Raw genomic sequence first — 18,160 nt, 5'->3', positions numbered from 1 at the left:
ACAACCATCAAGATTAATTGTCAGATTTAACAGAAGATCTCTTTGTTTCTTGGGACCTAGAACAAGCATCTCTGTTTTGTCCGAGTTTAAAAGTATTACGTTTTCAGCCATCCACTTCCTTATGTCTGAAACACAGGCTTCTAGCGAGGGCAATTTTGGGGCTTCACCATGTTTCATTAAAATGTACAGCTGTGTGTCATCCGCATAGCAGTGAAAGTTAACATTATGTTTTCGAATAACATCCCCAAGAGGTAAAATATATAGTGAAAACAATAGTGGTCCTAAAACGGAACCTTGAGGAACACCGAAATGTACAGTTGATTTGTCAGAGGACAAACCATTCACAGAGACAAACTGATATCTTTCCGACAGATAAGATCTAAACCAGGCCAGAACTTGTCCGTGTAGACCAATTTGGGTTTCCAGTCTCTCCAAAAGAATGTGGTGATCGATGGTGTCAAAGGCAGCACTAAGGTCTAGTAGCACGAGGACAGATGCAAAGCCTCGGTCTGACGCCATTAAAAGGTCATTTACCACCTTCACAAGTGCAGTCTCAGTGCTATGATGGGGTCTAAAACCAGACTGAAGCATTTCGTATACATTGTTTGTCTTCAGGAAGGCAGTGAGTTGCTGCGCAACAGCTTTTTCATTTTTTTTTGAGAGGAATGGAAGATTCGATATAGGCCGATAGTTTTTTATATTTTCTGGGTCAAGGTTTGGCTTTTTCAAGAGAGGCTTTATTACTGCCACTTTTAGTGAGTTTGGTACACATCCGGTGGATAGAGAGCCGTTTATTATGTTCAACATAGGAGGGCCAAGCACATGAAGCAGCTCTTTCAGTAGTTTAGTTGGAATAGGATCCAGTATGCAGCTTGAAGGTTTAGAGGCCATGATTATTTTCATCATTGTATCAAGAGATATAGTACTAAAACACTTAAGTGTCTCTCCCGATCCCAGGCCCTGGCAGAGCTGTGCAGATCCAGGAAAGCTAAGCCCTGGAGGAATACGCAGATTTAAAGAGGAGTCCGTAATTTGCTTTCTAATGATCATGATCTTTTCCTCAAAGAAGTTCATGAATTTATTACTGCTGAAGTGAAAGCCATCCTCTCTTGGGGAATGCTGCTTTTTAGTTAGCTTTGCAACAGTATCAAAAATAAATTTTGGATTGTTCTTATTTTCCTCAATTAAGTTGGAAAAGTAGGATGATCGAGCAGCAGTGAGGGCTCTTCGATACTGCACGGTACTGTCTTTCCAAGCTAGTCGGAAGACTTCCAGTTTGGTGTGGCGCCATTTCCGTTCCAATTTTCTGGAAGCTTGCTTCAGAGCTCGGGTATTTTCTGTATACCAGGGAGCTAGTTTCTTATGACAAATGTTTTTCGTTTTTAGGGGTGCAACTGCATCTAGGGTATTGCGCAAGGTTAAATTGAGTTCCTCAGTTAGGTGGTTAACTGATTTTTGTCCTCTGACGTCCTTGGGTAGGCAGAAGGAGTCTGGAAGGGCATCAAGGAATTTTTGTGTTGTCTGAGAATTTATAGCACGACTTTTGATGCTCCTTGGTTGGGGTCTGAGCAGATTATTTGTTGCGATTGCAAACATAATAAAATGGTGGTCCGATAGTCCAGGATTATGAGGAAAAACATTAAGATCTACAACATTTATTACATGGGACAAAACTAGGTCCAGAGTATGACTGTGGCAGTGAGTAGGTCCAGAAACCCACTGAGTCGATGATGGCTCCGAAAGCCTTTTGGAGTGGGTCTGTGGACTTTTCCATATGAATATTAAAATCACCAAAAATTAGAATATTATCTGCTATGACTACAAGGTCCGATAGGAATTCAGGGAACTCAGAGAGGAACGCTGTATATGGCCCAGGAGGCCTGTAAACAGTAGCTATAAAAAGTGATTGAGTAGGCTGCATAGATTTCATGACTAGAAGCTCAAAAGACGAAAACGTCATTTTTTTTTTGTAAATTGAAATTTGCTATCGTAAATGTTAGCAACACCTCCGCCAGCTGATCCCTGCCGGTGTGCTTTCAGTTGTCTCTCTCATGCTACTGTGCAGTCAGGCTCGATGTCCATTTCTGGGAAAGTATAACGTTAGTAGCCTACTGTTACAGTGGAACATTGTCTGAGTGTTGTAACTAGCTAGATAACTATGTCAAAGAGGGCAGTTAGAGCACTGCAGAGTTTTAGCAGAGTCCTTGTCTGCCCTTGTCCACCACCATCATCTGGTAAGATCAGTTTCTCTATTTCAGCCTTACTAGTTATGGATATCTCTCATTGTAATTGTATCCACAGTCATTTCAGTCTATGTCTAGTTTCTATCAGAAAGCTGTATCTAAATGTTAACTTCTTCTTTATAGTTAGATCATGGAGCAGATAAACTAATGCCAAGGAACTCAATGCTCAGACACCTAAGGATATCTCTCACTGTAATTGTATCCACAGTCATTTCAGTCTATGTCTAGTTTCTATCAGAAAGCTTTATCTAAATGTTAACTTCTTCTTTATAGTTAGATCATGGAGCAGATAAACTAATGCCAAGGAACTCAATGCTCAGACATCTAACCTCCGAGATCAAAGCAACAGGTCATATCTCAGTGGCAGAGTACATGAGAGAGGTTCTCACTAACCCAGTCACGATAGGTAGGTAACTACCTGATCTCTCTCACACACACACACACACACACACACACACACACACACACACACACACACACACACACACACACACACACACACACACACACACACACACACACACACACACACAGACACACACAGACAGGACAGGACAGGACAGGACAGGACAGGACAGGACAGGACAGGACAGGACAGGACAGGACAGGACAGGACAGGACAGGACAAGACAGGACAAGACAAGACAAGACAAGACAAGACAAGACAAGACAAGACAAGACAAGACAAGACAAGACAAGACAAGACAAGACAAGACAAGACAAGACAAGACAATGCCACTATTCTTTAAAGAAATGTTTGTTTCAGAGATGAAGCGGTATGTTTATTTTTCAGGGCTATTATGTGCAGAATGATATGCTTGGGCCAGATGGAGATTTCATAGTTTCTGGATGTTGTTCCATACCAATGCCCTGCGTGATGATGATGATGGTTTCAGCTTATCCCTTCTCTGTCCGTAGCTGCTGGGGATCTGGTGTTTAAGCGAGTGGATGGGAGCAGGGAAGCCCAGTCACTTCCAGTTAGTGGAGTTTGGGCCTGGAAGAGGCTCCTTGGCCAATGACATTCTCAGAGTATGTACAGTACCAGTCACAAGTTTGGACACACCTACTCATTCAAGTGTTTTTCTTTATTTTTTACTATTTTCTACATTGTACAATAATAGTGAAGACATCAAAACTATGAAATAACACATATGGAATCATGTAGTAACCAAAAAAGTGTTAAACAAATCTAAATATATTTAAGATTCTTCAAAGTAGCCACTCTTTGCCTTGATGACAGCTTTGCACACTCTTGGCATTCTCTCAACCAGCTTCATGAGGTAGTCACCTGGAATGCATTTCAATTAACATGTGTGCCTTGTTAAAAGGAATTTCTTTCCTTCTTAATGCATTTGAGCCAATCAGTTGTGTTGTGACAAGGTAGGAGTGGTATACAGAAGATGGTCTTATACCAAATAGGGCTAAGTCCATATTATGGAAAAAACAGCTCAAATAAGCAAAGAGACATGACAGTCCATCATTACTTTAAGACATGAAGGTCAGTCAATCAGGAAAATGGCAAGTGCTTTGAAAGTTTCATCAAATGCAGTTGCAAAAAACATCAAGTGCTATGATGAAACTGGCTCTAATGAGGACCGCCACAGGAAAAGAAGACCCAGACTTACCTCTGCTGCAGAGGATACGTTCATTAGAGTTACCAGCTTCAGAAATTGCAGTCCAAATAAATGCTTCACAGAGTTCAAGTAACAGACACATCTCTTCATCAACTGTTCAGAGGAGACTGTGAATCAGGCCTTTATGGTTGAATTGCCACAAAGAAACCACTACTAAAGGACACCAATAATAAGAAGACACTTGCTTGGGGCAAGAAACACGAGCAATGGATATTAGACCTGTGGAAATCTGTCCTTTGGTCTGATGAGTCCTAATTTTAGATTTTTAGTTCCAACCGCCGTGTCTTTGTGAGACGCAGAGTAGGTGAACGGATGATCTCCACATGTGTGGTTCCCACCGTGAAGCATGGAAGAGGAGGTGTGATGATGTGAGGGTGCTGTGCTGCAGCGATACGTCATACCATCTGGTTTGAGCTTAATGGGACTAAGAAGGAGAGTGATGGAGTTCTGCATCAGATGACCTGGCCTCCACAATCACCTGACCTCAACCCAATTGAGATGATTTGAGATGAGTTGGACCGCAGAGTGAAGGAAAAGCAGCTAACAAGTTCTCAGCATATTTGGGAACTCCTTCAAGGCAGTTGGAAAATCATTCCTCATGAAGCTGGTTGAGAGAATGCCAAAAGTGTGCAAAGCTGTCATCAAGGCAAAGGGTGGCTTCTTTAAAGAATCTAAAATATATTTTGATTTAACACTTTCTTTGCTTACTACATGATTCCATATGTGTTATTTCATAGTTTCATGTCTTCACTATTCTACAATGTAGGAAAAATTTAAAAATAAAGAAAAACCATTGAAAGAGTAGATGTGTCCAAACTTTGGACTGGTACTGTATGTGATGCTATGTCCTACTACATGGCCAATGTGAGTTCAATATATGACCAGTGGAGGGAGCAATTTCCATATTTAGTCCATCAATGTAATAAGCTAAACTGCTAAACAATACACTGTCTGTCTGTCTGTGTTGTCCAGGTCATCAGTCAGCTGCGTGGGGCCCTGGGTGGGGCTGCTGTCTCAGTGCACCTTGTGGAGGTGACTTCTAAACTGAGCCAGGTCCAGTCCCAGGCTCTGACGAGGGACCAGAGCCAGGTGTGGGCCAGGAAGGATGAGCCTGTGTACCGCCAGGGGACCACCACCACATGCCTCCCCATCTCCTCGTACCGCAACCTGGATGGCGTCCCCAGAGGTCGTAATCTATAGTTTTAAATGAGGTAATTGTAGTTCATCTTAATTTAGTTCATCTCATGTTGGATTACGTGTCTCGAGGTAGACGTGGTATAGAAACTTGGCTGGAGACTAATGATTTATGCTCTAATCCTTAATCATTTAGCTATGGTAAGATTTTAATACATTTAATTTACTGGGTGTGAATTTGTTATTGATTGGCATTTTTTTCTTTCAAACAGGCTTCAGCATCTACCTTGCTCATGAGTTCTTTGATGCCTTACCCATCCACAAATTCCAGGTACATTTACTTGACCAGCTATTTGGATTAGACATATAGATCTTGATAACAGATCACAAGTAATTGAAAAACATGAATTGTAAGTGCCATTTGATCCGTTGCGTTGTGCATTGATTGTGATGTGGGCACAGAGAACAAAGAAGGGCTGGAGGGAGGTGATGGTGGATGTTGACCTAGATGAGCCAGGCAAGCTGAGGTTTGTCATAGTGCCAGCTCCCGCTCTTGCCTCTCCTCAGCTCATACAGGTGAGTGTTGCGTGTTGATGAGTAAAGGTCGAATGCAGCTGTTTTTTTTATGTCAATATCAAATCATTTCTGTGTAATAATTAAAGGACCTTACTGTGATTGTTTTCAATTAAAATGGTCAAAAAGAAACAAAAATGCCTCTTAGCAAAGAGTAATTTCTCAAGCAAGAAACAAGCTAGACAGTTAGGACTGTCTGGGAGTGGTCTGAGTGGGCATGGGATGTCACCAGGCAGGCCAAAACTCCATACCATCAAAACAGGCTGAAATTTCAGGTGGTCTTTTCAAACAAGCGTTACACAAAAAGTGCATTATCATCAATTTCACAGTATTATTTCAACCTCATAGTGTGGAAATGTACACTGAGTGCACAAAACATTATTAAAACCTTCCGAATATTGAGTTGCACTCCCCTTTTTCCCCTCAGAACAGCATGGACTCTACGAGGAAATTTGATTTGATTTGATTTGAGGTGTCAAAAGCGTTCCACACGGATGTTGACTACAGTGCTTCCCACGGTTGTGTCAAGTTGGACCATACTTGATAGACACAAGAAACTGTTGAGTGTGGGGGGGGGAAACAGCAGCATTGCAGTTCTTGACACAAACTGATGTGCCTACTACGATACTCCGTTCAAAGACACTTAAATATTTTTACTTTCCCATTCACCCTCTGAATGGCACACAATCCATGCCAATTCATCTCAATTGTCTCAAGGCTTAAAAATCCTTCTTTAACCCGTCTCCTCCCCTTCATCTACACTTATTGAAGTGGATTTACCATGTGACATTAATTAAGGGATCATAGCTTTCACCTGGTCAGTCTGTCGTGAAAAGAGCAGGTGTTTCTAATGTTTTGTACACTCAGTGTATATACAGTTGAAGTCGGAAGTTTACATACATACACTTAGGTTGGAGTCAGTAAAACTAGTTTTTCAACCACTACACTAATTTCTTGTTAACAAACTATTGTTTTGGCAAGTCGGTTAGGACATGTGCTTTGTGCATGACACAAGTAATTTTCCCAACAATTGTTTACAGACAGATTATTTCACTTATAATTCACTGTATCGCAATTCCAGTGGGTCAGAAGTTTACATACACTAAGTTGACTGTACCTTTAAACAGCTTGCAAAATTCCAGAAAATGATGTCATGGCTTTAGAAAATTCTGATAGGCTAATTGACATAATTTGAGTCAATTTGAGGTGTAGCTGTGGATGTATTTCAAGGCCTACCTTCAAACTCAGTGCCTCTTTGCTTGACATCATGGGAAAATCAAAAGAAATCAGCCAAGACCTCAGGAAAAAAAAATTTAGACCTCCACAAGTCTGGTTTATCCTTGGGAGCAATTTCCAAATGCCTGAAGGTACCACGTTCATCTGTACAAACAATAGTACACAAGTATAAACGCCATGGGACCACGCAGCCGTCATACCGCTCAGGAAGAAGACACGTTCTGTCTCCTAGAGATGAACGTACTCTGGTGCGACAAGTGCAAATCAATCCCAGAACAACAGCAGGACCTTGTGAAGATGCTGGAGGAAACAGGTACAAAAGTATCTATATCCACAGTAAAACACAATCCTATATCGACATAACCTGAAAGGCCGCTCAGCAAGGAAGAAGCCACTGCCCCAAAACCACCATTAAAAAGCCAGACTACGGTTTGCAACTGCACATGGGGACAAAGATTGTACTTTTTGGAGAAATGTCCTCTGGTCTGATGAAACAAAAAAAGAACTGTTTGGCCATAATGACCATCGTTATGTTTGGAGGGAAAAGGGGGATGCTTGCAAGCTGAAGAATACCATCCCAACCGTGAAGCACGGGGGTGGCAGCATCATGTTGTGGGGGTGCTTTGCTGTAGGAGGGACTGGTGCACTTTACAAAATAGATGGCATCATGAGGGAGGAAAATTATGTGGATATATTGAAGCAACATCTCAAGACATCAGTCAGGAAGTTAAAGCTTGGTCGCAAATGGGTCTTTCAAATGGACAATGACCCAAGCATACTTTCAAAGTTGTGGCAAAAGGGCTTAAGGACAACAAAGTCAAGGTATTGGAGTGGCCATCACAAAGCCCTTACCTCAATCCTATAGAATGTTTTTTGGCAGAACTGAAAAAGCGTGTGCGAGCAAGGAGGCCTACAAATCTGACTCAGTTACACCAGCTCTGTCTGGAGGAATGGGCCAAAATTCACTGAACTTATTGTGGGAAGCTTGTGGAAGGCTACCCGAAACGTTTGACCCAAGTTAAACAATTTAAAGGCAATGCTATCAAATACTAATTGAGTGTGTCAACTTCTGACCCACTGGGAATGTGATGAAAGAAAAGCTGAAATAAATCATTCTCTCTGCTATTATTCTGACATTTCACATTCTTAAAATAAAGTGGTATCCTAACTGACCTAAGACAGAATTCTTACTAGGATTAAATGTCAGAAATTTGGAAAAACTAAGTTTAAATGTATTTGGCCTAAGGTGTATGTATGTAAACTGTAAAACACAGGAAAATCACGTTTTTGATTGAGTTTTTCTTGAGTTTTGTATCATATTGTACAACAGCTGATGAAACTAACACTGTAAAAGTGTGAAGAAATGTGATCAATGTTATTTCCTGATAGTTGCTGGTTGAAAATACAATTCACTCTTAACTGGTTTTGCATGGGTGTGGTTTTGGCTTGCATGGTGACATCACCAGGCGGTATAAGTTAATAGACCAATAAATGAGAGTTCCAAACCTCTCAACCAGCTACTTTTGTGACCCAGAAATGATTTTATATTGAGATAAAAATGGATGCATTGGGCATTTTAACTTTTTTTTAATAACAAAGATTTTTTTAAACGTTTCAATATCTTTGCTTAAGCCTTTGTTTTATGGTACATAGACACAAACACACCCACAAATTGCTCGACAAACTCCTTTTTCCTTAAAAGTTTGACGACTCCAGCATCTGTCTTTTATTACCCACGTTTATGCAATATATACAGTACCAACCTATTTCATCTGGTCTCTCTGGAAGAGTGCAGGGGCTTTGAACAGCGTGCCAAAGCCTGACATCATGAGTGATCTTGGGTGAAACCCCCTTACTGGTTTGAAATCCCGACTAATGGCTGCAACCCGTGCCTGACAGGCATGTGTATCTCAGGTTCCACATATTGTAGTAGAGTTTAATAACCTTAACGCTGTTCTCTTTACGCTCGCCATGGTTAAAAGCTATACATAATCTTCTCTGCTGCTCCGCTCTTTCATCACTGTGGTCTAATGGAGTTTCCATTAGAAGTAGATAGGCCTATAGCTTTTAATACTCCACTTGAGTCTCTTTTTCCTCTCAACATGTGTTCCCCGATTAGTTTAAGGGTATGTGTCCCAAATCGCACCCTATTCCCTATATAGTGCACTACTTTTGACCAGGGCCCATAGGGTAGTGCACAATATAGGGAATATGGTGCCGTTTGGGATGCTTCTTATCCCACCCAGGCAAGCCCCTCCTTTTGGTTCTGTGTTGCCTAGGGGCTTGGAGCCGGTGCTGCTTAGTGGAGATGATTTGGAAGTGAAGCCATGTATGATTGATGATGCGTGTTCTCAGGCCTCTGTGTGTTGGCCTGGGCTTCACACAGACGAGGTAAGCAGAGCCGCTCTTGTTTTTGTTCTGAAACCCCTCACCTCCTAGGCAGATGAAGTGAGACGGCTCGTGGAGGTCTGCCCGGAGGGAGGGGGTCATCGTCCAGCAACTGGCCAATCGGATCGCAGAGGACGGGGGCGCAGCACTGATTGCAGACTACGGGCACGGCGGGACCAAGACAGACACATTCAGAGTACATACCATCATGTCTCCAACTTGGCCCATTTATCAGCAGGTTTTAATACGGTCTCGGTTTGTGTGTGTCTCTGACTTAGTGTGTATGGTAATGTGATTAGCCGAACAAGTCTCAGCGACAAGGAAACCGATGCAGGAAGGCGACATACCTCTCTTGCCCTTTGCTGGTGACACACGGAAATCAGGGTCAACTGCCCTCCAGTCCTGTTCCTCGTGCTCCACACTAACCTAGCCCCATCTGGCCCCTATTAAGAGGGGTGGGCTCTCACTACATGGCTCTCTGGCTCTGGGACTCACTAATGTGTGTGATGAAAAGGGGGGGGAGAGGTTCAAACAAGCGGCCCCCTCCTTCGAAAGACATGTGGCAGGGAACTGCACAATCCCATCTGTGAACAAGGCGTCCATGGTTCAGGACGGCTCACACTTATGTCACAAGTGACTACATGAAGATATTATCAGCTGTTGCACGTGAAAGGAAGCACCTGATTTGGAATTTAAAAAAAAAGAAGGAAATATTTAACAACTAACAAATTAAGTCAAATGAAAATGTAACAATACACAAATAGCAAACTATTGTAGTCATGCGTCATGTTGTCATAACACCAGACCGCCTCTCCTGTCCCCCACCCCCAGGGTTTCAAAGGTCATAAGCTCCAAGATGTCCTAGCGTCCCCTGGCTCTGCTGACCTTACTGCTGTCTTGGACTTCGGTTACCCGAGGTAGATGGCTGGAGCTACGGTGGCCTGCATGGGGCCAAAGAGACTTCCTGAATATGGGCATCGATACACGCTTACAGGCGCTTACAGGTGGGAAGGAACCCTGTGTTTACACAGCATTTTCCCACTTATTTATACATGGGGCTAAGGTGACTAATGTATACAGAACTAAAATATAAATGCAATATGTAAAGTGTTGGTCCCATGTTTCATGAGCTGAAATAAAATATCCCAGAAATGTTCCTTGTGCCCAAAAAGCGCAAGGAACACATTTGTTTGTGAACACATTTGTTTACATAGTGAGCATTTCATACTTGGGTGATGTTCTCAGTCAGAAGAACGTCCCCCCAGGTCACAGCGTTTCAAGCTATAGGAATACAGCTCCGCTCTGCTCCTGTCTTTTGGAAGGAAACTATTAATGGGCCACGGGGTGCCTGGCTGCCTTAACATCTTGAACCAATTGGGTGAGCGTGGCATTAGTAGATAGCAGCCATGTCCCAAATGGCACCCTACTCCCTATGTAGTGCACTACTTTTGACCAGAGCCCTGGTCAAAAGCAGTGCACTACATAGGGAATAGGGTGCCATTTGGGATGCAAGTCAGCCACTCGCAGCATGCTGTGTTTTGCTCTGACAGGCTCGCCCTTGCTGCCCCAGTAGCAATTAAAAGAGACTATTACACAGGACTATCACCGTAGCCAAAATAACCAGCCAGTCCTACTGAGGGAGGCTAATGTGAAGCTAAGATATTAAAGTCCTGATGATTAAAAGTCATTACACAACATTCTTCTTGTGTATATTATATAGCTGTACCATCTTTGTCTGGGAATCACATAATGCACTAAGTATTTTCTTTATTTTTATGTGATCATTTGATTAAGACTGAAAATATTTATTGATATTAATCCAGTATATTTTTATTTGGAAGGAACATGTCGATTTCTTAGAAAGGCAACAGAAATGTTGGCCTCAACATGTGGTGCTATCATTACACAGCAGTAGTTAGCCATTTATTTTCTTCCCCAGCCACAAATGGCTCTGTTCATCTAACATATGGCACAATGAAATGTGCCAGGCTCCACTGGCACTCTGTGGCATTTGGTTTTAATTACACAGATTAGAGCCATAAAAAGAGCACTTTATCCCAGTTCCTATGTTTCCCAAATGGTACCCTATATAGTGCACTACTATGTGCCATTTAAGAGGATGAATGAGTAAGACAAAATATATAAGTGCCTTTGAACAGGGTATGGTAGTAGGTGCCACCGGTTTGTGTCAAGAACTGCAAAGCTGCTGTTTTTGCTCAACAGTTTCCCACGTGTATCAAGAATGGTTCGCCACCCAAAGGACATCCAGCCAACTTGACACAACTGTGAGAAGCATTGGAGTGAACATGAGCCAGCATCCCTGTGGAACACTTTTGACACCTTGTAGAGCCCATGCCCCGACAAAATGAAGGCTGTTCTGAGGGCAAAAGGGGGTGCAACTCAATATTAGGAAGGTGTTCTTAATGTTTTGAGCACTGTGTAGTCTTACATAAATTAAAAACCAAAAAAATAGGACCAATTGTAAACGAGCTGCAAATGAAATGAGTACATTCTCTGCAGTACTGTCCGAGGAAATGTTTTATTAGATATGTCAATATTGAAATGAAGAAAACACTGACTGCCAATCCAGTGGCAACACACATTTTAAATGAATCTCAGGTTTAAGTCATTACCCTTCTACATGAACTTTGTACACTGAAAATACAGTATACTGTATGGCGAAGTTCATAACAGAATGTTGTTTCACAGTCCAAAGTGGTGGGTTGAGACTGAAGAGGCGAATACCAAAGTAAGGAGAGGGAGAAGAAAACATATTGGTGTGTCATTTAAGTCACTTGGTGTTTTCACAAAAGAAAAATCTGCATTTTTTGGCCCCTGCACACAATTGCACAGTCAACTAATTCTGCATTCGTTCTTTCTACTCATTCACTGTATGTTTTAACTGGGTATCCTGCGTTGAGCATGATAAGTCTGCACTTGGTTCCAGCGATGTCAAATGCCCTATTCTTTTATTTCTGATGTATTTGTATGTTATTAACTGCTATAAGCAGTTGCATGCTGTAAGGCCATTACTCAATGAGACATGATCAATTCATGATTTAGGTTGGGATGGGAAAAACACTCAACACAGCCAAAATGTAACTAGTGTACACACACACACACACACACACACACACACACACACACACACACACACACACACACACACACACACACACACACACACACACACACACACACACACACACACACTCACACACAGTATTGAAGGCATGGTAAGCCACATCCCTCTATTTCTCTCTATGACAAATTTAGGATTTCTCTCTTCAGCAAACATATTGCATTCATTGTATTATTACAGAGTACTGAGTAAATGTTTCTGCTGCTTTCTCTGTATCCTCCCATGCTTACACTGTGCTCAGACGTTTGGCTACATCCCAAATGGCGCTCTATTCCCTATATAGGGAATAGCTCTGGTCAGAATTAGTGCACTATTTAGGGAATAGGGTGCCATTTGGGATTCATCCGTTGTGAATCTGCTGGACTGCTTGGCCCTGCAGCTCTCTCACCGGAGTACAGCAGTAGTTCTGGCCTTGGGTGAACCCAGTCAACCATACATACACAACAGGACAAAGGACACAAGGAACAACAAGATATTGGTCATGTAACGAAACCAGGAAGGGAAAGAAATAAGGCAAAGCTTTGAGAAGGCCCATCAGTTCTTGAACAAAAATCATACATTTGGTACTTGAAAAACATTTATCAACTATCTTTACTTCATTAAAAAATATAACATTTGTAAGCTAACGGTATGGCTGAGAGCAGAGAATTAATATCTACAATTTCCTAGGCTTGGTTATCATTGAGCAATCATATCAATGTTTTTCTGACACTTAGCACTGTACTCCATTTAGTTGACATCCAGAATGTTCGTAGTTATATATATATAAAAAAGGGTAGAATCATAAAAATACAATTACTTCTATTAATTATATTTCTATGGGTAGAATTCTCAGGCTTGAGTTAGCTTCATTTTTTTTTTTATCTGGCATTTTTCTAAGGAGGGTAAGATAAGACCGTGTGGAGCAGCTGCTGATTGGTTCACAACGTCATTCAAGGCATCCAATAAGGGAGCCAGAGATTACAGTTAACTAAAAGTGCAAAAAACCATCTCACCGAATAAGCAAAATAAATATATATGTGGTCAATGACCAGTTTATAAGGTACACCCATCTAGTACAGGGTCGGACCACCCTTTGCCTCCAGAACAGCCTGAATTGTTTGGGAAATGGAAACGTTGCTCAATTGGTAACAAGGGATCTAACATGTGCCTTGTTACCAATTGAGCAGCCTCTACCGTTGACACCAGGCAGGATGGGCCTATGGTCTCATGCTTCTTCCGCCAAATCCTGACTCTGCAATCCACATGACGAAACAGGAACCGGGATTTGTTGGATGTTTTTCCACTCCTCAATTGCCCAGTGTTGGTAATCGCATGCCCACTGAAGCCACTTCTTCTTGTTTTTAGCTGATAGGAGTGGAACCCGGTGTAGTCGTCTGCTGTAATAGCCCATCCGTGACAAGGACTGACGAGTTGTGCGTTCTGAGATGCCGTTCTGCACACCACTGTTGTACTGCACCGTTATTTGCCTGTTCATGGCCCGCCTGTTAGCTTGCACGATTCTTGCCATTCTCCTTCAAGCGCTCATCAACGAGCTGTTTTCGCCTACAGGACTATTGCTGGCTAGATGTTTTTTGTTTACCATTCTCAGTAAACCCTAGACACTGTCGTGCGTGAAAAGCCCAGGAGAACGGACATTTCCGAGATACCGGAACAGGCGTGCCCGGCACCGACAATCATACCCCGCTCAAAGTTGCTTAGGTCACTCGTCTTGTCCATTCTAACGTTCAAGCGAATAGTAACTGAATGTCTCGATGCCTGCCTGCCTGCTTTTTATAGCAAGCCACGGCCACGTGACTCACTGTCTGTAGGAGCGAACCATTTTCGTGAACGGGATGGTGTAGCTAATAAACTAGCCACTGAGTGTATATCCACGACATTAGCATATTTTGTATTAAAGGGATACTTCAGGATATTGGCAATTAAGCCCTTTATCTACTTCCCCAGTCAGATGAACTCGTGGGCACCATTTGTATGTCTCTGCGTGCAGTTTGAAGGAAGTTGCTAACTAGTGTTAGCGCAATGACTGGAAGTCTATGGTAACTGCTAGCATGCGAGTAGATTCCATAAACTGCCAGGCATATCCCGCTAACGCTAGTTAGCATTGGCTTGCGAAAATACCTCTTACTTCCTTCATGCTGGATGAAGAGACATAAAAATGGTACCCAAGAGATCCTCTGACTCTGGGGAAGGAAAGTGCTTAATTGCCCAAAATCCCGAAGTATCCCTTTAAGTGTTCCAGTTCAATAGCATTACATAAAAACAATAGAAAGAAAAGTTTTCCAAAAATAGCACTCTCATGGTAAACTAACAATTGAATGTAGTCGTGACGAGATTTCAAATAAACATGTTAAACTAACAACATTAAAACAATATGCTATTGAAGCTGAAAAGCTTGACTGTTCCTCGGTCTCCTGGATTTGGTCTAAAGTAACCATATTTTATAGAAACCCTTTTTCTGGGTTGAAAGGCAGTGCAAATGTTTATTACTGCTGCTGGGGGAATCCCTATCTAACCAACCCCCAAAGGTAATGTATGTCTTTCAGGCTCATGAGACATACTGTATATTATGGCTTGTAGAGAAGGCAGCCGGCGGAGAAAGAAACCATGTCTCTGGAATGTGATGAAAACAAAACAACCTAAAGACACTCGATCATCACCCCCTCCCTCACAACACCATCGTGTGTTCCCATGTCATGGTGCCGTACCACCACACTGCTGCCTGTCCACTGCATCGCCTCCTGTCTGTTCCACGTAGTAGTGCACGATTACACCTTCATGCACAAACATGTAGGCTATATATGCATCTCTGCCTGTTTAAGCTTACAGTCTCAGCCAGGAGTGGCAGGTTCCAGGGACCCAAGCACTAGCCATGAGACTCCGTGTCCAAGGATGCCCTGTGAACTCCTCCTGAAACACGTGCATCCTGCAGGCAGTCCTCCCGGCCACTAGGGGTCCTCCTCCATGTCGTCCAGATTGGGTGCCATGATGAAGTGCTTGGGGTAGTGCAGGCTTCTCTCGTCGGCGTGCTCCTCCCAGCGGGTGTCGTCGCTCTCGTGGGTGATGTAGCGCTCCCCTCTGCGTGTCTCAAACTCCCGGAGGTCCAGCCACGTCTGATAATCCTGGAGGAGGGATGGGAAGCGTATAGGTTAAGTGTGTTGTCATTAGCAAACTGCAAGAAGAAGCCTAGGAGAAGTAGCTTATCATAGACCCTTAGATGGAGTAAGTCCTTTTTAAAAATTTTATAACAGAGTGAACTGTGAACACCATAGAGATGTGTTGCGTTTGAATGATGTGATGAACATGGTGTGACTGAAGGTAGCTCCTCCTAGTCAATGTCCAGGTGTGTTACCTGGAGCCAGGGGTGACTGAGAGACTTGTCCACACTGTAGCGCTTCCTCATCTTCACCTGGAGGAGGTTGTTGATCAGGTCCGTGGCTGTGTGGTGGATGGACAAACATGCACAACATCGACATGAGAAACAAGGGAGATCTACATTTCCATCCAGCACAAGCTCTCTCCAGCCTGGCCACTCCAGACAAGTATCATAAACACCACATGACCAAAAGTATGTGGACACCTGCTCGTCAAACATGTAATTCCAAAATCATGGACATTAATATGGAGTTGGTCTCCCCTTTTGCTGATATAACAGCCTCCACTCTTCTGGGAAGGCTTTCCACTAGATGTTGGATCATTGCCTTAGTGAGGTCGAGCACTAATGCTGGGCGATTAGGCCTGGCTCCCAGTCAGCGTTCCAATTCATCCCAAAGGTGTTTGATGGGGTTTAGGTCAGGGCTCTGTGCAGGCCAGTCAAGTTCTTCCACACCGATCTCGACAAACCATTTCTGTATGGACCTTGCTTTGTGCACTGGAGCATTGTCATGCTGAAACAGGAAAGGGCCTTCCCCAAACTGTTGCCACAAAGTTGGAAGCACAGAATCGTCTAGAATGTCATTGTATGCTGTTACGTTAACATTTCCCTTCACTGGAACTAAGGGGCCTACCCCGAACCATGAAAAACAACCCCAGACTATTAATCCTCCTCCACCAAACTTTACAATTAGCACTATGCATTGGGGCAGGTAGCGTTCTCATGGCATCCGCCAAACCCAGATTTGTCCGTTGGACTGCCAGATGGTGAAGCGTGACTCCAGGGAATGCATTTCCACTGCTCCAAAGTCCAATTGCGGTGAGCTTTACACTACTCTAGCCGACACTTGGCATTGTGCATGGGGATATTAGGCTTGTGTGCAGCTGCTCGGCCATGGAAGCTCATTTCATGAAGCTCCCGACGAACAGTTTTTATGGCCTACCACTTTGTGGCTGAACCGTTGTTGCTCCTAGATATTTCCACTTCACAATAACAGCACTTACAGTTGACCGGGGCAGCTCTAGCAGGGCAGAAATTTGACGAACTTGTTGGAAAGGTGGCATCCCATGACAGTGCCACATTGAAAGTCACTGAGTTCTTCAGTAAGGCCATTTTAATGCCAATGTTTGTCTAAGGAGATTGCATGGCTGTGTGCTCGATTTTATACACCTGTCAGCAACGGGTGTGGCTGAAATAGTCAAATCCACTCATTTGAAGGGGTGTCCATATACTTTTGTATATATAGTGTACATGGCTACCTCTAGGTTGAGTCAATTAGGACTACACAAATATTACGCTATTATCAGTCTCAAAGTACCAAAGAAAGTTCCAAAGACACTTCCAAAGAGTTGAGCAGTAGGCTTCTTTTTCTGAGGGGAGAGACTGAAAAAGACCACACTGAGAAAGGTGAAGACCACCCTGAGATAGGCGAAGACCGCCCTGAGAAAGGTGAAGACCGCCCATTACAACCACAGCGACCCTGGGAAACAGAAACTAAGACAGTCTACTGGTCAACCCAATAGGAACACATGCTACATCCCAAATGGCACCCTTTTCCCTGTACGGTGCACTACTTTTGACCAGAGCCCTATGGGCCCTATAGGGTGCCATTTGGGACGGAGCCACAGTCTAGTTTTGACCGGGAGTAACACCAGAGATCCCACTGTAAGTACACTGAGTGAGTCAACAGTGTATTTATCCTGTAATGGCCAATTACTTGGGGATTACAGGGTTGGTGACTGTAAAAAGCACCAGTGCATGACTATTGTCTAGAATCTACTTATAAAGCAAGAGTGCTATAGATGGCTCTCAAAAGAAATGATCCATAATAGCAAAATTGGACGTGTTGAAAAGAAGAAGGAAAAAAACATGTATTTTTGATCAGAAAAAAAACTGTGCGTCCTCAATGACACCATATTCGCTATATAGTGCACTACAAAGGGAATACGGTGCCATTTGGGATGCACACACCCACTCGCTCTTACCCTCTCCAGAGATGTCCTTCCAGGGGTTGGGAGGGTACATGAAGGCAGCGTTGTGGATCTGGTCGTTGATGTCCTCGTCCTCGTTGAAGGGGAAGGTCCCGCTGAGGCTGACGTAAACGATCACGCCCACCGACCACATGTCCAGGGAACGGTTGTAGCCTTTACTGCGTAGGACCTCGGGCGCCAGGTAGGCGGGCGTGCCCACCACGGAGCGTCTGAACGACTTCTCGCCGATGATGCGAGCGAAGCCGAAGTCACAAAGCTTCACCTATAGGAACACACATAAGAACCAAGGTCATCCTTGTGCTGTCATTCCTTATGCGTAAGTTCCATTTTGAATGCTTTAGTAAGCAAAGTAATTATAAGTAATTGATCAACTCTCATTTACAATAACAATCTGGTTAAATAAATCAAAATCACAGTGAGCCCAATAGCCCAGTCCGCTTGTTGTG

General features: G+C 43.2%; 1 protein-coding gene and 1 pseudogene across 1 annotated transcript in view; one reads left to right on the top strand and one right to left on the bottom strand.

Annotated features, from left to right (window-relative positions):
• The first annotated feature begins 2,555 nt into the window (after window positions 1-2,555).
• Window positions 2,556-10,781, top strand: LOC120019252 (annotated as a pseudogene).
• Window positions 10,782-13,809: 3,028 nt separating this feature from the next.
• Window positions 13,810-18,160, bottom strand: part of LOC120019630 (serine/threonine-protein kinase D3-like) — a 51,021-nt gene continuing 46,670 nt past the window's right edge. The window contains exons 17-19 of the mRNA XM_038962982.1: window positions 17,709-17,976; window positions 15,703-15,788; window positions 13,810-15,472 (exon numbers count right to left, since the gene is read on the bottom strand). Of these exons, the coding sequence (XP_038818910.1) occupies window positions 15,299-15,472; window positions 15,703-15,788; window positions 17,709-17,976 (528 nt within the window). The 3' untranslated portion in view covers window positions 13,810-15,298. The remainder of the gene's footprint in view (window positions 15,473-15,702; window positions 15,789-17,708; window positions 17,977-18,160) is intronic.

The sequence above is a fragment of the Salvelinus namaycush genome, chromosome 24, assembly GCF_016432855.1.
Source record: "Salvelinus namaycush isolate Seneca chromosome 24, SaNama_1.0, whole genome shotgun sequence".
In the NCBI taxonomy this organism is placed as follows: domain Eukaryota; kingdom Metazoa; phylum Chordata; class Actinopteri; order Salmoniformes; family Salmonidae; genus Salvelinus; species Salvelinus namaycush.
Note: the sequence above shows the minus strand (reverse complement) of the source record. Positions and strands in the feature narration are given on the sequence as shown.